A 26,118-nucleotide genomic window follows, 5' to 3' on the forward strand; every position below is an offset into this window, starting at 1 on the left:
TAGCCAGGGTGTGGAAAAGGTTTGTTTTAAATCATCTCTATGAAAACGGATTCATATTCCCTCTTTGACTGACATAGCTTGAATTTTAATGAGTGCTTTTTTGTCTGCTTGTTTGCTTTTAGGCAGGACTTAAACGTCACTAAAGGCTCCTCAGAGGCAGCATGGGTAGACAGATAGAAGCTATGTGTGCTGGTACCACACTGGTAGTTGCAGCAGAGATGTCAAGAAAAGTCAGCAAAAATCCAGTTTCCATGTCTTACATAGACTTGTTCTGCAAGAACAGGTGCTGCTGCCTCTGTCGTCTTCCTTGGCTGGATGGCAGCAGGTGGTGACTCTCAGCCTGGAGCTTTGGATGAATTTGTTGCACCAGGTCTTGCCACACCACATTCAGCTTTTTGCTCCAGGTGGCCTCTGCTCGCCCCAGGCAAGTTCCACTGTAGCAATCAGCAGGGCTCAGCCCCAGTCACCGGGCAAGTCCCCCCTGGGTGGGCATGCCTCCACCTGGGACTGAAATGAGATCCCTACAGTTCTCATCAGCTTACTGACTTTGGCAAAATGAAGATAAACTCCAGCTCTCATTGCCCTAACAGAGAGGGAACAAGCCATCACTGACAGACAGCAGCACTTCCAGAGATGGGTCCGAGCTCAGATGCAAGGTACACACTTCAGCCCAAGCAAACAGGTATCTGTTGTGATGGGACAAGGCTGTGGCAAAACCACCCCATTTACCTTTCCCTCCCAGCTCCAGCAGAAAATGGCTCTTTGTCCTCCAGACACATTTGCCTCCTGCTCAAAGATACTGTTCTCCTGGTGCAGTTGTCACAACCTTATGCAAAATCATGGCTATTGAATAAAATTCCAAAAGTTTCTCTAATGACTGGTGAAACACCTACAAAGAATTCACTAGGTCAGTAGATCTGCTTTTATACATGATTCTTATCAACTGTAAATCCTTCTTTTGGTAGTAATTAGCAAGCCAAGATTAATCCTGTGCATCACACCTATTGGCAAATCTTGGAAGTACTTTTAAAGGTACCCTACAGAGCACATCCAGAATGGCCCCTGGATTAAAGTCCCTTGGCCGCCAGTCGTAAGTCACCCTCTTGGCAAACATGACGTGAGCCTGCAGAGCATGAAACATGATGACTTTTGCCCACAAACTGGACTGTTGTAGTAGAAATGTGTGCTTAGGTAGTCTGTGATATTCAACACAACCCAGCAATGGGCACTTGCAGCCCAGAAAGCCAACTGTGACCTGGGCTGCATCAAGAGAAGTGGATGGGGACAAGGAATGGGACTGGAGAGATCCATACAGCCTTTCTCCTTCCATTACCCTTCACCTAACCCAGCAATGAAATGGACTCGTGATGTTTCAGAAAGAGGATCCTAGATGACAAAGGACAGAAGAAAGGGAAGTGTTCTTCACTTGCAGTCTGGTCCCAGGAGGGTGGGGGTCTCTCAGAGAAAGGAAGACAGACCTGCAGTTCTGAAAGAATGAGAGAAGTTGGGTGGATAGTGGTGTTTGTGATGATTTTCATCAGCTGCAATGGTGAGTAAATATTTCTATGGATAAGAACAAAAATCAGAGTACTAAGAGGGTAGGGAAAGTCTTTTGAATTATATTGTCTTAATTTTTTTAAACTGACAAGCGTGGAAAGTCTTTAGTTTATTGTATTACCAACAGAGTCTGAGAATTCACAAGGTTCTCCTTTGGTATTGGATACAACGAGGCACTTTTAAAAGTGGAGCAAATGGGACAGTATTGGGCAAGTCAGCTCCCCTGCCCCAAGGCAAGAACAGAACACAATTGTTTGGGACTCTTGGAGAGGACCCTGTCTGGTGTGCCAGCTTTCAAAACAGTCCTGGTGAAGCTGGAATATGCATTCTACTAGAATTTAATAATGCATCCCCATCATTATGCGTGCATGGCCCCAGGAAGAAGAGGAGCTGTAATTGTGAGACCAGGTGCAGGCACAGGAGATTCCCCTTGGTCTCTCCTATCTGCTGACTCCCTGGTTGCATCAGGAGAGCTTAGACAGCAGCCTTGGCTTCAGTTCCTAAGCTTATGACTGTATATACCCTCTCTCAGGGCACGTATGACACTGGCAGCAGCAGAGGAAGGCTCTGGGAAACAGGAGAAAGGTGCTTTAACAAGTTGTATACAGAAGCACAGGATTGCTCCTGACGTTTAGAAAAATGGGTTGAAGTACATTCCTCATTTCAGCATAAAAAAATAGCTTTGCAGATTTCTGGGATCTGCCTCACGAGCGACTTCTTGTGTGAACATAACCAGTGCCTTTTTGGGGAGGTGAAAGGTGAGAGGAATGAGGGGCATGGGGAGAGGTGAGCCAAGTCCAATGAAATTCAGTTGATTTGCTACTTATAAGAGGCACTTCCCAGAGGAGCTGTGGGATCCATGGCCAGACAGCTGGAAAGATTGCAAGAATGAGCAGAGAAAATTTGCCCCCTCTTCTTCTGTACTTACCTGAGTGCTTGGCAGGGTGCTGATCCTGTCAGGAAGTTTTCCAAGGCTGAAGCAAAAGGATTGGCTTCAGTCCACCATTCCCATTCCAGGCCCAGTACTGCAGGGAATATCCCTAAATGCTCCTGCCTGCAAGGAGCCCCCCTGTACCGAGAAGGAACTGAGAACTGGTAAGTGTCCAGAGAGAGACGCAATAAAAACAGCCATGAGGTCAAGGCAGCCGTTCAGTTCCCTGTGCTTGACTCTGTGGGCTGGCTTAGTGGCTGTTGTGTCCAGCACATCTGAGACACAGCCACAGGCTGGCTTGCACTGCCGGTGAGTCCCATCCGTCCTGAAGATGTTCCCCTCTTCTGCTGCATTCTGATTTCTTCCCTTCCACTGTTTTTCCCTTCAGCCCTCCTGGATCTGTCTGGTGTCCACCAGGTCAAGGGCACATGGATGGGATCCACCACTTTACCGTGTACCTACGTGCCTTCAGAAGGTTTCACAGAGCAAGCACTCAGTTGGAGTGTGGAGCGGGACTCTAGCACCTCTACCATCTTTCGGAGGGATGATTCTGGTGACCACATCTTGCTGTCTAACTTTCGAGATCGAGTCAGCGTCCCAAAACACAGCCCAGGGAATGTCTCACTCCTAATTGAGAACCTTGAAATGCCTGACAGCGGACACTACACCTGTCAAGTCATCTGGAGGTCTACAAATAACAGCTTGATAACAAGGGAGGTGACCACTATAGTTAAAATTGTCAAAGGTAAATCCCACGACAAACCCCTGCTCTTGTGGAGTCAGTTAATCCGAGAGCAGGTAGGAGAAGCAGTGCTGGTGAGAATAGTCTTTCACACCACACTGTCTACCCCATCCAGGCTAGGGGTTGAGGCATCTGCCTCCCTTGATGTGTTAGTTATCACTTCTCCACTCATGGAGATGTAGGGATGGACTGGGGAAGGGGGTCAGTTAGCGTACAACCCAATCTGGATCTACTGATAAGCCACTTGAACCAGCGGTGCTTGAAATAACATCCAAATCTGATTTGGGTTCTCTGCAGGTAGCCAGCCACTGTCTTTGTGGTTCTTGTAGCAAGTGGGTGATGTGTGAGCCAAGTTTGCCTTCTCCCCTTCCCAAGCATCCTTGGTGTGTGCTAGAAATTACTGTCTTTCTGCAAGGGGGGTTACCCCCCAGCAGAGCAGGACTTTGTGATAGGGCTGCAGGAACAGTGGCACAGTTGGTGTAACCTGGTTTAAGGTACGGGTGACCTGAGCTCAGCCTATGCAGGGAGGTGATGCGAGAACCACTTCATCCTGAGAAGGCACTGACGGCCAGAGCGAGAACTGCCGTGGTGGAGAGACCTTCCCCAACACAGCCAGGGCAGCGTGACCTGGGCCTCTCTGCTTTGTCTTCCAGTGGCAGCCACCAAGCCCATCATCAGGGCCGGCGAGCTGGGGCTGACGGTCCCGGCCGGAGCCAGCACCAGCCTGACGTGCGAGGCCAGTGGGTCCCCCCCCATCAGCTACCGCTGGTTCCGGAGCACCCCGGGGGGGAAAGTCCTGCTCCGGAGCAGCGGGGCCGAGCTGGCGTGGGACAGCCTGCGGCCCTCCGACAGCGGGATGTATTTCTGCGAGGCAGCAAACAGGGCTGGGGGCGGAGTGGCCCAGCAGAGCGACACCGTGCAGCTGACAGTGACAGGTGAGTGCCCAGAGCCACAGCACAGAACATCTGGGGCCCTTCAGCAGGGCAAAGGAACAGCCCTACTTCCCTGCCCTGAAAGAAGGAAGCGCCAAACACCTTTAGTACTCCTTGTTGCTGGCTCCAGCTTGTGTCCTTCTTTATTTCCTGTATTCGATGTCCTCCTCCTCTTTGAGGAACTGCTCTTTCCTGATGCAAAAGAGGTTTTGTATTTCAAGCACTTACTGATTCCTCTGTGGGTTTTTTTGAAGTTCTCACTGCCTCTGTAACGCTGCCTACTGCAGTTCAGCAAATTTAGACAAGGAGTCAGGAGGAACAAGTGAGCGGGAATTCAGTGGGGGAACAAACTAAACTGGCCTTTGCCGGACAGGCAGACGTGCCGCACTTCACACACGCCATGATATGACTCGTCCAGGCTCCACACAACGGTGCATGATAGGGTGGACTTGATGGCCTCAGGGGTCTTTTTCAACCTAAACAATTCCATGACGGATGCGTGGTGGAAAACTTACAGCTCTCCTTGGCTGGTAAGTCGACCAGCAGAGCTGTGAAGCCCACGATGGCACAGCCAAGCACAAGTACCACACGCTGGCCTGTGAAAGAGGCAAAGTTTGCTGAGCTCCCAGGTGACGAAGCTCTGCCTGAAACACCGTGGTGGTTTTCCCAGCAGTCGCACATTGGAGCAAACAGCACGGGAACAGGGATGAATGCTGGCCATGCAGGCTGACACTGCTGCCACGGCATCCCCTCCTGTCCACTGCATGGGGCTGGTTCCTCCTGCTCCTGTCCCTCCCTGCTTCAGAGTGTGCCTGAGGATGGCAGGGGGCAAGAAAATGTCCTCTGTGTCCCTCTGGGACCAGAACTCTTGGGGTTGCAGAGCTTCAGGGGAGGTCACCTAAGGCAAGAGACCTGGCATGGGGCCTCACACCTCAGGGAACTTACAGCGCAGCTGTCGATGGCAAAGCCAGGAAATCGCCACAGGAGAGAGGGAGCAAAAGAGTTCTGTGAAAATCTGAATGAATGCCAGCAGGATAAAGCCAAAGGGTTCCCAGGGTGTGCTGTAGTCAGGCATGATGCACCATGTCAGCTAGGTCTGCCAGGAACCCCTGGAGCAAGGGTCAGGGAGCAGGGATGCAAGTGCCACAGGCTGCTCCAGGGTGGTTGGCAGGACACACGCAGGATGACAGGTGAGTCCAGTGCTGGCAGAGCAGACCCTGCTCTCCCAATATCAAGGGCAGCTCCCAACGGGGTTGTGATGCATCCACCATTCTCCATTAGCAGATCTGCTCCCAACAGTGCTGGTCTCCAGGATGGATACTGCTCCAGAAGGGCCTGTCACGGACACAGGTGAGTGGAGTCTTGTGCTGGAAAACACCAGATTTGCACAGACAAGAGTGGGCTGACAAACACCATCTCAGACCAGCTCCAAATCTGGCTGCTGTGCTTATGGCAGATCCAGCTGAAGGGAACAAACCCCTGCCATGCCAAACCCCGGGCACCATCCAGGCAGAAGATGCCCTTCTGGCTCCCACCCACAGGCCTGTTGAGGGGCTTTTGCTGCCTGGAGTTTACTTGTGTTACCATCCAGGGACACCCCATCCCTGGAAGTATTCAAAGACAGGTTGGACGGGGCTTGAAGCAACCTGGTCTAGTGGAAGGTGTTCCTGCCCACGGTTACTGGTGGACGCAGGTGGGCTTTAAGATTCCTTCTAACCCAAACCACCCTGGGATTCTGTAACTCCACTGGGAAGTGACTGAACCTCAAAGTGCCCTGGGCCCCACCTTCGGCACTGCCGCAGATTTCTGTCGGGTTTAAAGCCCGTCCGAAGCAGGCCCGGGCACTGCCCGCTCCCGGCTCTGCGGCGGGGGCTCGGCCCGTGTCCCCCCGGCCGAGGTCACAGCGTTCTCCCCCCGCAGGTGCCCCCCCGGACCCGCTGCTCTACGGGACCGTGGCCGCACTGGCCGGAACCGCGCTGGGCGCGCTCGGGGTGGTGGCGGCGCTGCGCTGGAGGCGGCGGCGCAGGAAGGAGGGTGAGCGACGGGACCGGCCGGGCACGGCCGGAGGGGATGGGCGGTGGGGACAGCTCCGGCCCGAGGGGATGGACGGTGGGGACAGCCCCGGCCCGAGGGGACGGACGGTGGGGACAGCCCCGGCCCGAGGGGATGGACGGTGGGGACAGCTCCGGCCCGAGGGGACGGACGGTGGGGACAGCCCCGGCCGGAGGGGATGGGCGGTGGGGACAGCTCCGGCCCGAGGGGATGGACGGTGGGGACAGCCCCGGCCCGAGGGGACGGACGGTGGGGACAGCCCCGGCCCGAGGGGATGGACGGTGGGGACAGCTCCGGCCCGAGGGGACGGACGGGCAGGCAGGACGGCCCCATTCCCTCCGTCCCCAGCTGGTCCCCTCCAGGGAGAGGCCTGTGGGAGAGTTATTCCCGAATGTGGGAACACCTGGAAGCCAAGGGTTTTTTTGTGACACATAAAACAAGTCGATGCACGTCTTGGATTTTTTTTTTTTTTCAGATCCTCTCTATGAAGTTGCTTTGTGAGTGTAATTTCCTACCTGGCACATTAAGCACGTTGTACTGGTGTCTGCTCCTGCAAAGCCTCTTGGCTCAGTGAAAACACAAAGATTTCTTTGCCTTGCGGGGGAGGATCTGAACATTTGGCAGTTTAGTTAGCAGCACGAGGACATTAATACTTGAGCACAGGAGATGATAGCCATAAGAAACATGTCTCAGTGCTTACCCAGGTATTACTTTGTGCAGTTCCTATTTGCTTATGATTATACAAACACATCTTCTGCCTGGTCCTCATCTCAACCTTCTTACTGCTTTCCTAGTCAGAGGCACACCCTAGCCATCTGTAGCCATTTTTCCCAGTTGCTCCTGGTAATTACTTTCCAAAGGCTAGAGTGTCTGCTGGTAAGTTTAGAATATAACATGATAATGCCATGAGAACTTATGGTACCAGGGCTAACTGTTCAGTGCTTCTTTTTGTGTAATTCTTTTAACGTCATTTTCTAGTGTCTTTCAGAGCCTCACAGGGCCTCTCTAGAGTAATATGAATTTTGCTATTCCACATATTGTGTGGTAGATCTTGTCTCTGACTAACATGGAAATTAAGTGCCGTCTGCTTTAGTCGTCCCACTCACTCGTGTCTGTCCTGTCCCAACCACAGCACTGCAGGTGTCACGGCGCTGGAGGCTGAGGTGAAAGTCCCTATTAAATGTCTTCACAAGGAGACATGTTCTAGTGCTGAAACATCCAATGACACTTTCACCGTGAAAGACAGGAAGAGTCCTGAGTATGAGAACCTTGTGACTGCAATGGAATCAGAATATGAAACAGAGGGAATTTAGCAGAGTACCAGCTCTTCTGCATGAGCTGCCATGCAGGACTGCACATACCAAATGGTGAACTTAACAGGAGCAAACCCTTCCTCCTGTTGGTCTTCTGCTCTGATAAATGTTTCACTGCTTGCTTAAACCCAGAGGAGCTGCATAATCTTCTTGGGCTTTGGCAAACAAGGCCTTGCCCGCTGGAGCAAAAACCCTCAGCTGAGCATTTGTCTATCCACTTCTACAGAGTGAGTAATTTCTGAGCAGCCTGAATGACTAAGGTCAGGAAGAGAGGATCTGAGGGACTTGGAACGTGAACGTCTTTAGCCTGCAAATCCAGGAGTAGCTGGGTGCAATGCTACCAGCCAGTAACAGCAGCAAGGGGTACTTTTCAGTGCATGTTCCTGTTAGGACATCCCAGGCTGCAAAGAACCAGGGATTGTGCTGGAAATGGACGTCCTCTGGCTTTTGCAGTACAGCAAATACTGGTTTGTACATCCTGCTTGTCCCTGAGTCTTTTTTTGTTAGAGCATAATAAAGGGACCACAGATGGGAGGTTGATGTCCCAGGAATGTCAGCTTTGCTATCAAACTGGAGCTCAGTGCACAGAGGGAGAGGGAATGAATCTCCAAACTGCCACCACTGGTTTTCTACTGGAAAACCAGAACTGATGTTGAAGGAAATGGTGGCATTTAGTTTTTACAGTGTGGGGGCCAGAGGCATAACAAAATAGAGAGAAATTTGAAGCATTTGAATAATGATTAAGGGACCTCTCTGGATTTAACAGACTGACACTGATTTACTCTGTGGGACACAAGTCAATCTGTGTGATTATTAATGCTGACCTACATTACAGGGATGCTGTGGGTGCTCATGATTGTAAAATGCTGCTCCTGCCTTCAACTGCAGCACGTTCCCTACGATACACTGTCACTTGGCAGCCTGGTTTGCCTCTTCATTGTTAATCGTTTGTACTTTGCCTGTGCTGAGATGCTGCTGGCAGAGGTCTGTCCTCCCTATCTGTCCCTCCAGCCAGCATCCTTCTGTTCTCCAGGCTTGTCAGGGAGGGGGGATGCCACCTGTCCTTAACAAAACAAATGTGTAAGAAGAGTTTTATTAAACCAGTGGGTGCAGCAGGGGGAACATGGGGAAGCAGCTGAGCTCAGGTCATGCACACCCTCCTGCTTGTTTGTGTGAGGCTGCTGCACTCCTATGAGGCAGGCAGGATCCAGCCTGTCCCTGTGGGGCCACAGCAGTGCCAGGCCCCCTCCATGCACTGGTGCCTTAGCTCACATGTGGATGCTGCTCTCTCAGACCCACCAGCTCCCCTGCCCCAGCTGGAGAGGAGAGCTGGAGCCCTGAGCGAGGGTAAGCAGTGTGGGGACTGTTTGGAATGCGTGTGGGTCTCTGATGCTTTGCTCCTGGGCTGAGGGAAGTCACCCCTCGCAGGGTGTGTTTGCTGTAGCCTCGTGTACACCCCCACAAGCAGGCCCCGGAGACTCCGCGCTGGAGAAGCTGCTGGCATCAGCATTCAGGGCTGGTGTGGAACAGAGGAACGAGGGGGATGGGAAGCTGCAGCCACACTCATGCAGGGCAGAAGCATGTGGTGCAAAGTCAACACTGTGTGGAAAGGAAACTGAAAACTTCCCAGCTTCCCCATCCTCACCTCAGCGTATCCAGGCCCAAAACACGATATGGCACTCTCTTTCCCCCCAACAAGTGCCATCCTCATTAATTTTCAATTAGCCTAGTGTTTCGTGCAAATTTTCTTGCTGTTATAAACTCTGAGCTCCAGGTTCACTCATTGACTATGTAACACCATGGTTTTTCCCACTTGTCATTCCTCCCAGCACTGATCTGCCCTGAGGAGGTCTGGACACCTTCCTCAGAAGACCCAAAACCTGAGAGAAGCTGCAGAGAAAGAAGGCAACAGGAGTTAAGAAAGGGGGAGCAGATGCTCCAGTTGGAGCAGCCCCCATGTTGTCACTGCCTCCAGTTTGGGCAGCAAAAAGGCTTTGGTCACAAGCAGCAGAACAGTGGAAACACAAAAAGTCTGTCTCTGGTGCCAAGGTGGTTGTTTTTCCCTGTGCAGCAAGCGTGTGATTATTTTTTAATTTATAGTTTTTGCATGTTTGGTAGTAAAACCTGTTAGAAACAGAGCATTTTTCTTCTGGAAGTCACAGAGGATTTTGCTATGTTGCATCACCATCGAACCAGAGAACTTCTCCTTTCCTTGCACTGGTCACTCACCCAGTGATGGGACTCATCTGCTGAGTCCCAGCTCTACTCCAGCACAGAAGGAAAACCTCAGTTTCTGCTCTGAAACAACACTGCCTCCAAAGAACACACTATCTTGAGTGGCTGGCGCAGTGTCACAAGAATTACAGTTCCCCTTGCCTCAGAGCAACTGCAGTGCCCATCCCATGGAGGCTTTTACACCTGCTGGGTTTGCCCCCTACTTCAGAGCAGGGACATGGGACATGAATTCCCAGAGAAATTTATCCCACTCTAATTTGTTCTTGTAAGAGAGAAAAAGGTTAACTTTCTTCCCCTTCCCCCCAGCCATCTAGAAGGAACCAGGGGGTGGAGGGGAGAGTTATCCAAAAAGCAGAGGGACAAATTCTACTGAAAGCAAAAGCTGGAAATGCACAAGAAAACAAAAATGAAGGACATAAACAAACACTTGGCCAGCTGTGGTGCAGAGGAGGTTAGGTCTGTTGAAACCTTGAGATCTGGGTGACAGCAGGGTTGGGGCTGACAGAGTTGTCTGCTACATTAAGGATCCACAAAGCAAAGCCTGAAATCATAGACCTTGTTCTCTTTTGAAGCTGACCTCAGTGATAAAGATCAGGGTGATATCTGTGAGTCATGAGTAGAGTAGGTGCTGGAGAAAGACCATGGGAGTGTGAGTCATAAGGAGTAGGACTGTCTTTGTCCAGAAGTGCACGAGCTATTCAAAAAGCAAAACACAATTTGCTTAGGCAATGATACAAATTCATGGGTCCCAGCTTCATATGAACTCCAGCTTCTTCAAAATATTTACTAAGAAATACTTGCAACAAAAAGCCCAAAAAGCTTAGTATTCAAGTTTATTAACATTCTCAAATATTGCAAATTTTGCTGGTGGTACTGTCCTAAAACAAGTCAGTAGGGTCTTGGGAATTTTTATTCATTTCTGAGTTTTCCATGTCAAATGCTTTCAGAGAGTTTGATTTGTCAAACTGGGCTGGACACTGGCCCCACTCTGACATATCTGAAGCTGCAGATCTGATATGCCACAACCCAGTCATTAAAAACACTTACTAATTGTGACATCTTCAAGGGGGATGATTTAGAGGGAATTACTTTCATTAAATAGCAGAAACAGGCAACCTTGCTGCAAGGGCTGACTAGGAATGACCATCCAAAGACAAGGAGTCTTCTCCAAACAGCAAGGCTGCAGGGAGAAGCAATGGACTTTATGGTCCAATTTAAAACAGATTGAGCAAACATGCATTTTCACTGGCTGATGGGCCAGAGATAAGTTAATCAGCAGCCTCATTAGTTTGTACTCTGAATGAAAAAATTCCTACATGTGCAAAGAAAAGAGTTTGTATTATGGGTAATACTGCCTGTACCCATGATGTTGTGATTATGCTTGCCAGAATCCTTGTTAACTGAGCAGGATGATTCATTAGCAGCTGGCTAGTTAATGCTGTGTAGAAGAGCAGAGCACTGTCTTTGGAAGCAAAGAACAAGGACCCTGGGCCCAATTCTCTGCCTTTGCAGTGCAGAGAAGCTGCACCACCACCACTTCTGCACAGATGTACTGTTGGGAGGGATACCCCGGTAGACACTTCCAAAATTGGGGTTGAAGGGAAACGTGGCAGCACAGGTGTTCTGTAGCAGTGGGACGGGCTGTTCAGTACCTCGGTGGGTTTCTGGAGAGGTGCAGAGCCTGGAGAGGAGGACTCGTGCCAGAGCAGGAGGAAGAGGTTGGACCCTTGGCTGCGCCGTGTTGCTCAGCAATGCCTCACTTGGGGTATTTGACAAACTGACACTCTGCACACTGAGTGTCGGACTCAGCTTGTCAAATACACGCAGTGCCACACTGCAGCTCCCAGGGGGTCACAGTGTCTTCGCTGGATGCCAAACTGGGGGCACAGAGAGAGAAAAGAAGCACAAGAAGAGCTGATGTTAACTTCAGAGGCTTTTTCCAGTTAGCAAAAAACATCATTGACCCTCCCATATTTCCCCCTCCTATACTCTTCTTTTAGTGAGAGAGAACCACATCAGCAGACACTGCCTTCTGCTGAGGAAAGGGAAAGGTTTTTTTCATGTGAAAGCACAAAATAAAAAACAGTAATGTCCAACACATATTCTCCAAACCCAAAAGAGAGTGGAATAAGGTTTAAGAGCAAGGTAGCAACTACAGCTTTAAAGATAAAATCAGTTTCTTTGCAATTCTTGCATTCCCCCTGTCTCCACCTTCACCTTGGGCGGGATGTAGATAGTGACCAGTTCTTTGTTCTGGCTCCTCCTTCCAAATGGAATTCAGCCATGATAGATAAAAGTATATTGCAATGGATAAAAGGAGCATGTGTATTTCATGAACATAAGAAAACAGTGTTAATAAGCTGATTTAAGATCAGCCTACCAGAGTACAAGTGACCCTGTCATCCCCAAAAGGACCCTCAGCCATACCCAAGTGTGGGGAGGCCACCCAAGAAAGACTGAGCAGGCTCTTCAGCAGGTATCAGTGACCAGACTACCCTCAGCTTCAGTGCTGATGTCCAACAGGGGCAGAGCTGGCCTTGGAGGGGGAAGAACAAAAGAAGACAGCACTGCTCCTGCAATTGCAGCTTAAAATAATCCCCCGTGTAGCTTTTTGAAGGGAAAACCAGCCACTTGAAATGTTGCTATGAGGGACAGATAAGGGGAGGGTACACAGTGGAGATAATTCTATCAGCAGATGGGAATGGAACTTGCTACTCTACCCATAGAGATCATATCTAATCTGAATCAGTTTGTCATTGTAGAGGTTCTGGTTTCAAGCTGAAGTGGGTATTTCCAAGTAAAAGCTCAGAGTTATAAAACTGAACAATCTACAGTATACTCTAGGGGAAAACAGAAAGAGTTTTTCTTCCTGCATTCTTCAGTCAGTCTCTTACCAAAGTTAGAAAAAGTCCCCTCCAGGCTGCACATTTTCACGCAGGGCTGTCAGTCTGCTCTGCAACTTGTGATGAAAATAAATGAAAAGTAAGATTATTGGATAGATTCGATGCTAAACCTAGTAACAGCATGCATCAAAGTGTGGCTGGGTAGTTTTCACATACTGAGTAGCAGAGCCCCAGCATGCAGGCTGCAGCCATTTCAAGGCATGCATTTATTATACAGGATTTGAACTGGAATCAAGGTTATCTCCATTTTCCACCCAGTGAAACCCAAATCACAGCCTGAATTGAAAGCAAGAATACCCTGTGGGCAACAGGGTCTGCTGAACCCCTGGCCAGCTGAAACCTTGGGGTGTGCTTCTCCTAGGAGCTGGTAGCCTTCATCCTAAGAGTCAAACAATGCTTTGCTCGTGGCAGGCTTCCACTGCATGGTGTCCTGCTCCATATAGGACCTTCCTATGCCCCCAGCCCTGCAGCAGACACTGCAAGGAGCTTTGCCAGACACATATTGGAATATTTGGCTCAGTAAGGTCAATCTCATCTATTTGCTCCAAAAAGTGAAAAACATAATTCAGCACTTTTTCTCCCACAGAAATATGCCTCCTTCTAACAAATAAACTTGCACTTTCGTAACTCGTACCTTGACACCTACCCCAGCCCTCCTGCTGCTGGTGGCTGCCCTGGCACTGCTGACCCCTTGGTGAGCTCTCCTGGCTCCGATGATCCCTCAGCACTGGTGGCTCCCCCAGCACCATTGACCCCCAACTGCACAGCCCTGCACCCAGCTCCTGGAGCAGCCAAGTGCTCCCTCCCCTCTGCCCTGCACCACAAGGAATGCCAACACCATGTGAGTGCCCTCACTCCGCGTGGTCTCCAGAGGCACATGGCTCCCGTTTGTGGAGCCATCCCCCTCCCTCCCCAGTTCTGTGAAAGTTTTCCTGAAGTGTCCAGGAGCAACTGTCCCCTCGGGAGGGCCAGGAAACAGAGCAGCCCTGCTGGGCACTTCTCTGGGAGCAGCTGGACCCACTCCAGAAGCAGACAAGCTCCTGAGGCTTGGGACTTTCCAGAGGCAGATCCAGACTCCAGGCCTCGGCTGGCTGTCAGGAGCAGAGGCACTGGCTGTGGTCCCAGCTGCCCTGCACTGGGGGCACAGAGCACATTGCACACCCAAGGGGCTGCTGTTCCAACAGCCAGCGAACATGGCAGCAAGAGGCCTCTGGGTTTCAGGGACAGTCGTGGGAATGTCTTGCAAGGCCGGGAATCAGAAACATTGCAACCAGCACTTCATGGCTCACATCAAAGGGCCACCAGCCGCACACGCTCCCACGGCCCCTCCACTCACCTGAGCCCTGTGGCCCCCGCCCAAGCACCCTGGACTCTGCCCCCAAGGCTGCTCATGCCACAGACACCCAAGGAGGGGAAGAGGGGTGTGTGGTAAGCATTTGTCCGCTGTACCGAAGCCACTGGGACAGTGAGAAATGAAGCTGAAGAGCATGCTTGCACCTGGCTGGAACAGGATCTCTCCCTGGTTGCACCCACCTCCATCCCGCACCTTCCTCTGCTCTTTGCGCGCTGCCTCATCTATGACTAATTTAGATCAAAATCTCCCACTGCCAGCAGCTCACAGGCAGCATGTGTGTGTGTGAGAGCTGGGAGAGCATGCACACATGCACCCTGGTACCCAGTAGGGCTACATCACTGCTAATTGCAATTCATCCTCATCAAGGAATTGAGGTCCAGAGCACAGTGCTCCCTGGCTGGGACCAGCGGCATTCCATCCCTGAGCCTGCCCTACCCAAAGCACACCCAGCCAAACACCACTGCATCCCTGAAAGGAGGCACCAAAAAACTCTTCTTGCTCAGGTAGACACACACCCAGCACTGAAGGGAGGCAGCCCAACCCGAGTGGGATTCAGACCCCCTGAAGCTCGAGGTGTAACATGGGGTGGCAGGGAAGCTTTCTGCATCGCCAGGAAAATGGACACCCCACGGGTTTCTGTGTCCCAACACCCGTGGCCCTCAGGGACCCCCTGACAGAGAAACAGGAGGTCACCCCTGAAGGACAGATCCTCCCCTGTCCCCAGCCACCCCTTCCGTGGGCAGGACAGGGAGCTGGCACCTACCATAGTGGGCCATCCCGACCCTCAGTGGGCAGGCACCGGGGGTCGTGCAGGAGCGCAGTGGGGACACAGCCCAGGCACACAGCTTGGTTTTGAAGGGGCTGCTCCTCCTTCAAGAGGAAGCTGCGAATGGGGAAGATAAGGCTGAGGTTAGATAACAGGAAATGTCTGGATGTGAGTGACAACACATCCAGGTTGTGAAAGCAGCCCTCCCCATCCTGCCGCAGGGTACGAGGCTCACAGAGGAGCCGGGTGGGAGGTGCTGCAGGAGGGCGAGCACCTCAGCCTTTGCCCTGTGCAGCCATGACGCCTCAGCGGGCTCGGGGGGCCAGCAGCCACCCCAGCCAGAGGCAGCATAGGGCAGGTCACTGGGGAAGCTGTGAGGAGCCACACCAGCTGTCCCAAGTCCGGCCACCTCAGGCCACCCATCCCACAGTGGTCAGGCCCTGCTGCCCTGGCTGCTGAGGAGCCATGCAGAGGGCTGGGAAAGCAGGAATGGCCAGAAGGGCTCTGTCGGGAGACAGGCTCATGCCTGTGCTGTGCACAGAGGAGTGGATCTCTTACCCTTCTGTCTGAGGGGCAGGGAAGCAGAGCTCTGCTTGCAAGGATGGGATTATGCCTCAAGCATTGCAGATAGTTTTGCTCCAAAAGCTTCCCTGCAAGGCTCGCCTCCCTTTTGAAGTCACAGGTGTGGATGGTCATGCCTCTGTTCCCTGGCACATGCATGGGCAGACAGGCTTTGCTTTCCCAGTGCCTGACCAAGGAGCCAGCACTGGTCCTGTGTCCCTGCCGGTCCTTCCACACACCCATTGGCCAAGGTCCCCATCCCTGTCTCTGGAGTAGCTCGGCATCCAGAGTGCCTGCACAGAAAAGTAAACGCAGTGTTCAGTTTAGAGTCGTAACCAAAGCAAGTCCCGTTGTTTCTTCTCTCCTGTCTCCCCTTGGACAGCCCACAGTATGAGGTGTTCTCAAGTAGCACCCAACATCTCAGTGTTGTTTTCATCCAGCCTGCCCGGGAGCCCAACTGGCCAGCACAGCTCTGGGAACAGAGGCAAGCAAGCTGCCTGTGCCAGGCCAGCAGCACAGCTAGCCATGCAAGGGCCAAACTGATTCAAGCAAACACAGAAATTTTAGAGAGACATTCCTCATCTCTCTAGGCCAGTATGGTACACAGTATATTTTGTAAGGCCAGGTCTCATTAAAAATATATCACTCTGCACTATCCCAAGCCATCAGATGTTTGCCATCAGCTAGCCATGCAGTGTGATGGGCACTTGTGAATACTTCTTGTAGGATTGGTTTTTCCACTCCGAGCACTCAGCTGCTGCCCTTCCTTTCCAGCTTTGCCTCCCTGCTGCTGTCTGGCTCGGCAGCCAAAACCCACGGAGACCCCCCCAGTGCTGACAGCCGGGGCCTGCCCTAGTCCAGCAACTTTCAGTTACATTATCAGCATGCCAGGGCTGCAACCACAGACTTTATGTTCCTGCAGCTCTGTCCAAACCCCCAGTCTGGAAAACACTTACTTATGCCTCCGAGTAACTGTGCCCGCTGAGCTCCCTCGGAGCACTCTCGAGGTGCTCCCAAGCCTGCATGCAGACACAGTGCGATCAGCCATCTGCTAACAGTCAAACCCATCTCCGGTGCCTGAGGGAGAGTTAGATAATGAGGAATACAGTTACTATCCAGTTCCTCTTTCATCTGCCTGTGTTTTAAAATATACTATAAAAGAGGAATAGAAAGGTCTGGATGGTTTTGCTTTGTTTTTACTTTGGTTTTTATTGGAGGAAAGAAGTAGGTCTGCTCGTGTAGTCTGTATTTTTTATGTATGCCAGCACAAGCTTCAGTCCATGAAGGCCTTCTAGCCAACATGCCACCAGAAACCTGAGATGCATCAGCTGGGGCAGTGGGAGATGAAGCATCCTCTCCCAGCCAGGACATCCCACTGTGCCCACACCCGATTGTGGCCCAGTCCTGTGAACCCACAGTGGTGTCCAAGGTGGATGTATCACAGTGAAGCTGATTTCCTCTCCTCTTTGCAGATGTCACCACCCCACTCTGTGCAAGAGCCTTGAAATTGCACTCCACTTTTCCTAATGAAGCAAGTGTTTTCAGTGCACTTGCAGACACAGCTCTGCAACTTGCTCTGGCAAGAGGAAGAAGGAGGTAGAGAAGCTGTAAGGGGTCACAGATTGCAATCAAATACTGTCTCAGAGGCTTCTGCATACTGTTCCCCGAACCATGAAATTGTTGGAAAACAACTTGAAAAATAGCGGCTAAAATGAGTCACATAGTCCATTTGATTAACATGCATCAAATTCTCTCATACTGTAGTTTCAAAATCTTGTACTTTTTACCTCCCATGAAGTAAGGCACAAAGGATTAACAGGTTTGTACTGGACACAGAAAAACTGCTGCTCTGTGCAGATCAATCTGTGCAGACATGGAACAAAGAAGGACATGGAACTGTTGGAGCAAGACCAGAGCAGGGCCACAAAGTTGATAAGAGGACTGGAGCACCTCCCCTACAAAGACAGGCTGAGAAAGTTTGGGCTCTTCAGCCTGGAGAAGAGAAGGTTGCATGGAGACCTCATAGCACCTTCCAGTATCTGAAGGGGATACAGGGAAGCTAGAGAGGCATTCTTCACCAGGAACTGTAGTGATAGGACAAGGGTTATAGGTACTGAAAGAGAGGAAATTTAGGCTGCATATTAGGAAGAAATTCTTTACTGTGAGGGTACTGAGATAACGGAACAAGTTGTCCAGGGAGGTTGTGGATACCCCAACTCTGGATGTGTTCAAGGCCAGGTTGAATAAGGCCTTGAACAATCTGGTCTAGTGGAAGGTGTCCCTGCCCTGGCAGGAGGATTTGGGACTAGGTGATCTTTTAGGTCCCCTCCAACACATAACATTCTATAATTCTATGATCCAAACCAGCTTAGCCAAGGCCAGGTGATCGTGGAGTCTGGCCCTTGGGCAGCATGCCTTCACAGGAGATTTCACCCTGGGACAACTCCTTGCACAAATACATCCAAAGCCAATGTACTCCTCTTGACGAAGGAATTAAAGCTGTATGCTACCCAGTCAGGCCCAACTCCAATCATCAGTTACTGTCTTCCATTTCAGTTTGCTCGGTCAATCCAGTTCTACTGTCATGTAGCATCCAGAATCTAGGCCGTCAGTTTTGAAACCACAATATGGAGGGATGGAAAGACAAATTATTCATACATCAACTTCAGAAATACCAAACCACTCTCCTGAAGTTTCTCCTCCCAGGTGAAGAACACCATTATTTACTCCTGCACGGCTAACTGTTCAAATTATTGTCCTCCATCCTTAGGTCTTGGAGAGCTTTCAGATTAAATCTCAGAGAGCCAGTTGCTACCAGAGTTTCTCCTGAGCTATCTGAACAGCAGTCACTGTCTTGCCCCGCAGCACGGTATTAACAACCCGGGCTCTAACAAAGCCAGCAGTCAGCTCTAACACTGCCCTTGGCAGTTTATCCAGATATGACTGAGCTCTGACACTTCTCAGCTTTACAGGTCCTGCTTGGGCGAAGCTGAGGGATCCAAGTATGAGCCCAGCATGAATGCACACAGGGGAAAACAATACAAAGAAGGGCGTTCACATGAGTGACCACAGCAGAGTTAGAAGAGGAGGAAAGGGGAAACCAGGAGCAGCCCTGAACTGCCACTGCAGCACCTCCCAGTGCCTCTGGAAGCTCTCATGGTGCTGGATTCTCCAAGGAGCAAGATGGGATGAGCATTGTCACAGTTCCTTCCCTCCAGAAGATGGCTGATGAAGCCACAGCTTAGCTCTAGGCACTAAAACAACCTGCAACAATGCAGGAAAAAATGATAACTATTCCTTGAAGGATAAGCTATGCATGATGGAGGAACTCACTGGGGAGATCCTCCCACCACCCTGGCCTTTAGCCCCTGCAGCTGGACACTGGGCAGGGATCTCTTCCATCAGCAAGGTTAGAGACATTTCATCCCCACCAGGAGCCTGCCTCTGGGCACAAGACTTCACCACTGGTCTGCTACCTGCCAGGTCTGTCAGCAAAACGCACTCAGCTTAACCCTGCCTCACTGGCCAACCTGGGATTTGAGTTGTGTGAACACCTTGTTCTCATTTCCATTCTTTACCTCATTCAGAAAAGAAAAAACAAATCAACACACCACATGGACCTGCTGCTTTTGCTGTCAGTGCCATCCTCCCTTCCTGCCCCCTTTTCAGATGGGTACACAGCAGCAACAGTCAGAGGCTGGGCTCCAGCAAATGGAGCTGTTCTGTTCATGGCTGATTATGCATTTGTCACTTTTATTTTAGACCTCTGGTTAAGGAAAAAGAAGAGAGAGAGACAGAGGAAAAAAAAAAAGACAGACACCAACCAGGAGGTTCAAGGCTGTTTTTCAGATGGACACTGAGAGATAAGAAAACCCCACTAACTGTCACAGCCACTGAATGACCCCAAAGACATCCTGTACAGCACCCACTATTAATAATAGCATATGGGGAACAGTAGTAGTGTTGATACTGTAATCCTAAAGAAGCAGCAAAATAGCACCAGCCAAAGGTCAAGCAGCTTCAGGGAACTTAGATTTCTTCTTTTCTAATTTTGATGAGTACATCTAGATTTTTATATGAATGGAGGAAAACCAGACTTGCTTTTTTTCCCGAAGTCTGCCATCCCTTTTTAGTTGAGACCAGTTCTCTGTTCACAGGTGCTGAGTAAGTAACATTGCCTAGGAGTTTTGTCTCAAAATAAGGTTGTATTGCAGTCACCTGTCTCCTTAATTCCGGCAGATCATTGAAAAATAAAGCCATATTTTCCCATATTTTCTCCCATCAAGGACTATCTTTTCTCTTGCAGTAATCTTGTTACATGGCTAGACAAAGATTTATCTCTAAGCAGGTAAATCTTACTTGGGGTGTGAAAGATTAACAGACTTTATGTATTAAAGAAATCAAGAGCCATGGAGTTGCTTTATTCACTGCTGGTACAATACAGTTACTCCACACCCATTATCCCTGAGAACAGAATCCAACCCTGGATTCATACATTTTTTTTTAACATTAAAAAAATTTAACAAGCATTTAAGTTGTCAAACAGAGGATTGTGCCAATTCTTTTTCACAGACAATGAAGGCAGAGAGCAACGATGCTACTGATTCCCATTGCTGTCTTTTACTGAACATGCTACATTTCTTTTCTCTGCATATAACTTTCAGAAACCCTGTATTAGCCAAGTTTCTCTGCTGTCACTTTCTGGAGATCTTACCAAATGAATATCCTGGGCACAAAGCACTGCTGATCACTACATGACATAGCGGGCAAAGGCCTGTGGTGAACTCACACACTCCTGGCTCTGCAACTTCAGTCTCTGTGCTGAGCCAGGCTCTCTACTGCATGGGAATTCAGCAGGAAAAGCAGCTTTGCAGTGGTGCTGCCCTCCCATTGCCCAAGGGGCCAGTGCTGTCAAAAGCGATTGGCAGTCAGGGAAGAAAACCACATAAGGCTTTTCATGTTCAGAGATACCACTTCTGAAGGTTCCTGAGTCACAGATAACTGGAAACTGGGGCTGCACTAGAGAGATACCGGTTGCCCAGTTCTTCCATTCTTCCCTCAGCATCTGCTGCTGGTGATGTCCAAGTGACAGGGAGCTGGGTCAGCCAGCCCCTCGTCTGACCCTGGGCAGATGTTCTGCTCTTCGGTTAAGCCTCAGAAACAACTGCAGAAACAACATGGGACCAACAGACCAGGAACACATAAACACCAGGTCAGTGTGTTTATCATTCCTGCAATCCACAGGCAGCTGCCACAGTGTTGCAGAGAGGTGCCTTGAGCATTGGCTGCTCTCAGACACTTTGCTTTGGCATTCTGGGAGGAGGCAGATGAGCAGTTATCACTCACCCCCCGTTTAGCACACAGAGGGCATTTCGACACCACTGCCTCTGCTTGCAGAGTCACTGTTAAGGGAAGTACGTGACCGCGGGGCTCTGGCTCACAGCTCTCCTGCTCTGTTGCTCAACAGCGTCAGTTGGGTTTACATCAGCCACCCTCCTCTGTGGCAATGAAGTGTTTCCCCAAGGCCATTGTAACAGAACAAAAGGGTTTGATGTACAACACACCTCTGTCTCTTGATCTGTGAGGTATCATGCTGCTGGCCCACCCTGTAACCATTGCACCAAACCTCTGCTGTTTGGACAGAGATCTTCACAGGCATTGTTCCCAAAAAACATCTGCCATAGCAGGATCGCTTGCTTCATCAGACCCCTTCACAGTAACACAAGAAAAGCCCAAACAGAATTATGTGGGTTGGTCCAACTGCCAACAAGTTTGCAAAAGTGGGAGTCCTGTTTTTTGTAAGCACTGCCTTGGCTGCTGCAAGGCTTCTCACCCTTCCCAGGAGGAGAACTGTACTTTTAAAGAAGACCACAGTCCTCACAACCTGGGCGGCCTTTTCTCTTCTTCTAGACTCTTAAGAGACTATTCATTAAATCATATGCCTCCACACTATAGCTGAACTGGGACAGACCCACCAAACAGACCAGAATCTCTCCAATACCCAGTGTCCATTTCCAGCACATCTTTGCTCTTATATTGGAGCTCTTAAGACATTTTCACTCCAGTGAAACTCCATCAGCATGCCTCTTCCCTCTGCAGTGCCTCACATGACACTGCCTAGAGCAGCGATGCAGGCTGAAAAACCAGCATGTAGAAATTGGGGATTTCTCCACCCTTCCCAAAGTAGCTGAGTTGCTTGACATTCTTTACTCAGTCAGGTATGAAGCAGAGATTCCTTCAGGCCAGATCATGGAAAAACAAGGAAGGGGAGAGTTTTTATTGACCCTGATGGCTTAATCTCATCCCAGGATGTGAATGAGCTTTGAAAACCCTCAGACTGAAGAGTTCAAATGCATAAACAAATGTCTCTTTCCAAAGCAGCTTATGCAACATTGCACAAATTCAAGAAGGTGTATAAAGTCTATTTTAAGTAGCACTCCAGCCTTATCCAGATGGTGAATTTACACTTGGCACCCAGAGAGACAAGAAATTGCCCATCAGAGCACGCGGCCCAGGGAAGGTGTTAGTGTCAGAGCACTGATTACCTGCTGAGCAGGCCAAAATGCCCACAGGCAAGGGATCAGGCCATCCATCTGCCTGCAAGGCTGATCTGGAGGGCTGGTACGGTCACAGCCCTTCCCGTGGCTTCCTGCCAAAGGCTGAGCAAATGTGAATGTCGAATCTTAAACCTGGAGCAGACAGGGTAACAAGAGGCTGCTTGGAGTCACTTCTCAGGTGACACTTCTAAGGTGGGCAGGCTGCGCACAGGTGCTGTGCTCGGGCAGGGACACTGCTGCTCCAGCCTCAGCCTGCAATTCTGCAGGGCCCAGAGATAAGCATCGTTTAAAAACTGTTCTGCTGTGTATCACTCCTGTATATTAGGGTTTTGCCTAAGGATTTGCAACATTTTAGTGGATACAAAGCGAAATTTACAGTGACTGATGCAAGGAAGGATAGAGAGACACAAGCGGGAGAGACGCTGTGCTCCCCAAGTCACCAGCACACCGGGAAGAGCGACGCGGGCTCTGGAGCCTGCAGGGCCGCGCAGAGGCACCGCTCGGGGCCAGACCGCGGGCACAGCTCGGCTCTCACCCAGGGCCGGGCCCGGGGCGGAGCGGCCCTGCTGCCCGCCCTGCCCGCCCTGCCCGCGGCCGCCGGGTGTCGCTGCCGCGCCGCTGCCCGGCCCCGGCCCCGGGAGCGCCCCGAGGGACCCCGCCCGGGCCCGGGAGCGCCCCGAGGGACCCCCGCCCGGGCCCGGGAGCGCCCCGAGGGACCCCCGCCCGGGCCCGGGAGCGCCCCGAGGGACCCCGCCCGGCCCCGGGAGCGCCCCGAGGGATCCCCCCTCGCCGGGGCTGGCGGCCGGCTGAGCCCCGCGTTGCGCGGCGGGTGGTGCCGCGGAAGCTGCGTGGGAACATTCTTGACGGTCCTGGGCTTGCGGCCTCTCCAGGGAGAGGGCTGCTGGTCAGAGGCAGACAAGGACGACTTTCAGGCAGGGACCCGGGTTTTATTTTTAAAGGAATTGCCGTCGTGCCAGCCCTGCTGTGACTCGGTATCGCTGTGACAGCCGCAGCTTTCTGCTGGGACACAGTTAAGAAAAGAAAACCTCGCAGGGCCTACCAGTGTCAGAAATGGAGAGAACCTGGGTCTTGTCAGCCCCCAAACCGTAATCAAACCCACCCCGCACTGCCTGTCGCCTCCATCCCTGTCCCAGCACTGCTCCCTGAGCACAGCGTGTGCTCGGGGCCGTCATTCCCGGGGCAGCATTCCCGGGGACTGTGTGCGCACAGGTTGGCAGCCGCCCACCATGGGCCCGATGCCCGGGCACAGGGCACCTCATGTGCCTGCACAGGATCGCAGTGACCAGCTTTCCCCCACCGGCATAACTTTGCATCTTCCAGCCTGGCCCTCGCAAAATTCCTCCTGGCATGTGGAACCTTTGTGGTTCTAAAGAATGACTTAATTTTTCATGTCTTTTTTTTTTTTCCATTCAAAGCACATAAAAAAAAAAAAAAAAAAAAAACACATCCTGTGCTGCAGTTCCTTCAAGCAGTGTTTGCATAGCATGAAACTGTATGCTTGCCCATGCTGCCTATTTGGTAATTGTTCCTGATTTATGATATTGTCCAAACAATATTCAGGCATCATTTAGGAGACTATTATTAGCAAAGGCTAAAATAGTGCCAGGGTGTGAGCTAATAATTAGGCAGGACAGAAAATCACCGACCCAGTGCTGAATCTCTTTAGCTGGGAATGTTTTGTTCAGCAATGTAGCCATAACCTGGAAATCAATGGAAGCTGGAGGGATGTGATCTGGGAGGTATGTAGTTTATACACTGCTCTGCCAACTGGGACATCCCACAGCATCAGGAATCTTGGTTCTTCCAACACTGCTCTGTTTCTTCCTTTCCAGTGACCATCAGCTGCCATACTTTAATTCAAGCACTGTAATATTTATATCCTTACCTAAAAATCACAGAATCAGTTGTACTGTGAAGGCTGTCTTGATACAAAGGGCAAGAACATTCATGAAGTGTTGTACACTGAGCAGTGGTTCAGGCAGGAATGGCATGCGGTGAGTGTTCCGAGTCTGCAACAAGCAGAGGATTGCCACCTGGAAAGAAGGAGAAGGTTTTTCTCCAAGGAGAGTGAGAGCATTCAAGCATCACAGGTAGCACAGCTGGTGCCATGCTCAGAGATTATGGATACTAAAGCAACTAGGATCAGAGCTGGGATCACTAACAACTTAAATGTCCTTTTGCACAGTTTCATACCACTAGTTTCAGATACAAGCTAAAATTAAGAAGAACAACATGAAATTAAATCAAGAGAAATGTATTGTCATGTCTGCAGAGCACACTGATAGAACAGCACAAAATGTGCTTGGGAGAACAAAGAAATTGATTGTTAATAGCACTTATGATGCAGACACCAAAGAAATTTTGTGAGTGCTGTGAAGTCTGTGTGTGTTAAGCTCATGGTGCAGACCTGCAAAGTGATCAAGGTAGCTCAAGGTAGGACATTACAAGGTGTGCATTTGGATCTCATGAGGCACTGAGCAACCCTAAACCCGCCCCCACACAGCCAGGTCATTTCCAGTGCTGGGCATCCCCACAAGAATCTGCTTGACCTGCTGGCTTGGGGGAAGCACAGGCAAGGGGGTTGCTTCTAGGAGCAGGGCTCAAAACCAAGAAAAGTGCAGTAATCTGGCTCCAAGTACATGACAAACTTTGTTTATTGTATGAGAGCTAAACAGGAGGGAAGGAATTGTATTGGTCCCTGCACTGAAAATGGATTGCTATCCTAAACCCTTTGAGCAGAACATTTGAGTCCAGCAACATCTGACAGTAGCTGTGATTGTCCGACATATATTTGGCAAGCAAAAGAGAGTTTAAACTGTCTGGATCCCTTTTCCCCCATTGCGTGGGGCGGCCCAGTTCTAGTTCCATTTCCATTTGAGGAACCATTTCCGATGGCTTGAGGTGGATAGGGAAAGAGAACTCCAGCACCAGGGGTTTCTTCAGGTCCTGAGCCTGGAGAGGAGAGGTGCTCTTCCCTCCCTCCACCCACGTGGTCTCATGGCCGGCACAGAGACAGCACACCTGCTCGGAGAGGAGGCAAGAGAGAGTTTATTGTTGGGGGGTTACATTTATAGGAGGATTCACAGAGTAACCAATTACAGGTCGCAGGAAGGGGTTAACAACCAATAGGAAGGGGTTAAAAGGGGCCAATGAGAACACCTCAGGATATCTCCTCAGGACATTCCTGCATGGGATAACAGTGGGGGGTGTTGGGAAGAAGAAGCATGTGTTTGCAAAGAGACCACAAAAAGCCATTTTAAGACATGTTTAAACAACAGTTTTCCCATATAATGCAGGTTTACTGCTACAAAACTGATTTAATCTTTCTTGTTTTTTCTAATAATCGAGTTCAGATGGGAGCCATGCTGTGGACAGAAAGAAAAGTCCAGGTCAGCAGACCCCAGTATCTATCAGGTGATAGAATTAAGAAGATGGATAAAGAGGAGAAATTTGATGAGGGTGATGGGAAAGAGGACAAAAAAAAGTTAATGCCAAAACTCAATAACAACAAATTGAACAAAGTGGTGATTTCTCAGTGAGTGGAGTGGCACCAAAGCAAAGTCTAAACATGCTGGGACACTGGACCCATCCCGAAACCCAAACCATCTGAATCACTGCCAATGGTTTTCCTTTGACAGCTTCAGCCACCAGGGGGGAAGAACTGGGCAGCAGTTGCAGAGAAGTAGACCCAGATATTCTCACAGCAGGTACAGCACAGAGGGCTGCAAGCTCCATCTCTTTTAGGGAACACACTGGAGTCCTAATGGCAGGAACATGTATAACAAGTGAGGTCACAAGGACTAATATTATTACAACAGATTCCACATGAATTAATCATGTTTAAGCCATGATAACAGAGGGTTGGGTACCGAGTTATCTCTGAAGACTCCCATCCCTCTGGCACTTGATCGTAAGGCAGTTTCTTGGGATGAGGAATGAAGTGTTTTCTTTCAAAAGAAAGCAAGCTTTTCTTTCAAAGCCAGACTCCTTTAGTCTGTGTGAGGTTTATTCTCGGTTAGGTCAAACTTTTGTAGTATAAGCAATTCCAGAACTGTTTGTAAGGTTTTGTATTGGTTTTTTTTCCCTCCTTTCTGTGCAAGATACTTTCAGGATCCTGGGAAAGTTCCCCCATCGTCCTTCTGGCTTTGAGATTAAATGTAATCTCTTTATAAAAACACACAGCCTATACCAGCC

At 50.3% G+C, this 26,118-nt stretch overlaps 1 protein-coding gene and 1 long non-coding RNA gene across 3 annotated transcripts; one reads left to right on the forward strand and one right to left on the reverse strand.

Annotated features, from left to right (window-relative positions):
• Positions 1-1,463: 1,463 nt before the first annotated feature.
• On the forward strand, positions 1,464-8,061 carry LOC113993091 (V-set and immunoglobulin domain-containing protein 4-like). 2 transcript variants are annotated; one of them, XM_039378145.1, is made up of 8 exons: positions 1,464-1,549; positions 2,575-2,652; positions 2,877-3,233; positions 3,884-4,165; positions 5,444-5,512; positions 6,083-6,196; positions 6,690-6,711; positions 7,347-8,061. In XM_039378145.1, exons 1-8 carry the CDS (start codon positions 1,495-1,497, stop codon positions 7,525-7,527), a joined length of 1,158 nt encoding a protein of 385 aa, XP_039234079.1. In that variant the 5' UTR covers positions 1,464-1,494; the 3' UTR covers positions 7,528-8,061. The 2 variants fall into 2 exon arrangements, with proteins under 2 accessions (XP_039234079.1, XP_027586767.1); XM_027730966.2 differs by lacking the exon at positions 2,575-2,652.
• Positions 8,062-10,599: 2,538 nt separating this feature from the next.
• On the reverse strand, positions 10,600-14,845 carry LOC113993085. Its single transcript, XR_003542502.2, has 3 exons — positions 14,783-14,845; positions 12,657-12,721; positions 10,600-11,639 (listed from the first exon to the last, which is right to left on the reverse strand). It is a non-coding gene; the product is annotated as an uncharacterized LOC113993085 (long non-coding RNA).
• Between the last annotated feature and the right edge of the window lie 11,273 nt (positions 14,846-26,118).

The sequence above is a fragment of the Pipra filicauda genome, unplaced genomic scaffold, assembly GCF_003945595.2.
Source record: "Pipra filicauda isolate LSUMZ 115617 unplaced genomic scaffold, ASM394559v2 scaffold9_size5747161_pilon, whole genome shotgun sequence".
In the NCBI taxonomy this organism is placed as follows: Eukaryota; Metazoa; Chordata; class Aves; order Passeriformes; family Pipridae; genus Pipra; species Pipra filicauda.

Excerpts from the sequence above, each read along its gene's own strand:
- LOC113993091 (XM_039378145.1), top strand. The coding sequence starts at position 1,495 with ATGAGAGAAGTTGGGTGGATAGTGGTGTTTGTGATGATTTTCATCAGC. Across the intron at positions 5,513-6,082 it reads AGGGCCTGTCACGGACACAG|GTGCCCCCCCGGACCCGCTG; the intron begins GTGAGTGGAGTC and ends CTCCCCCCGCAG. Across the intron at positions 6,712-7,346 it reads CCTCTCTATGAAGTTGCTTT|CACTGCAGGTGTCACGGCGC; the intron begins GTGAGTGTAATT and ends TCCCAACCACAG.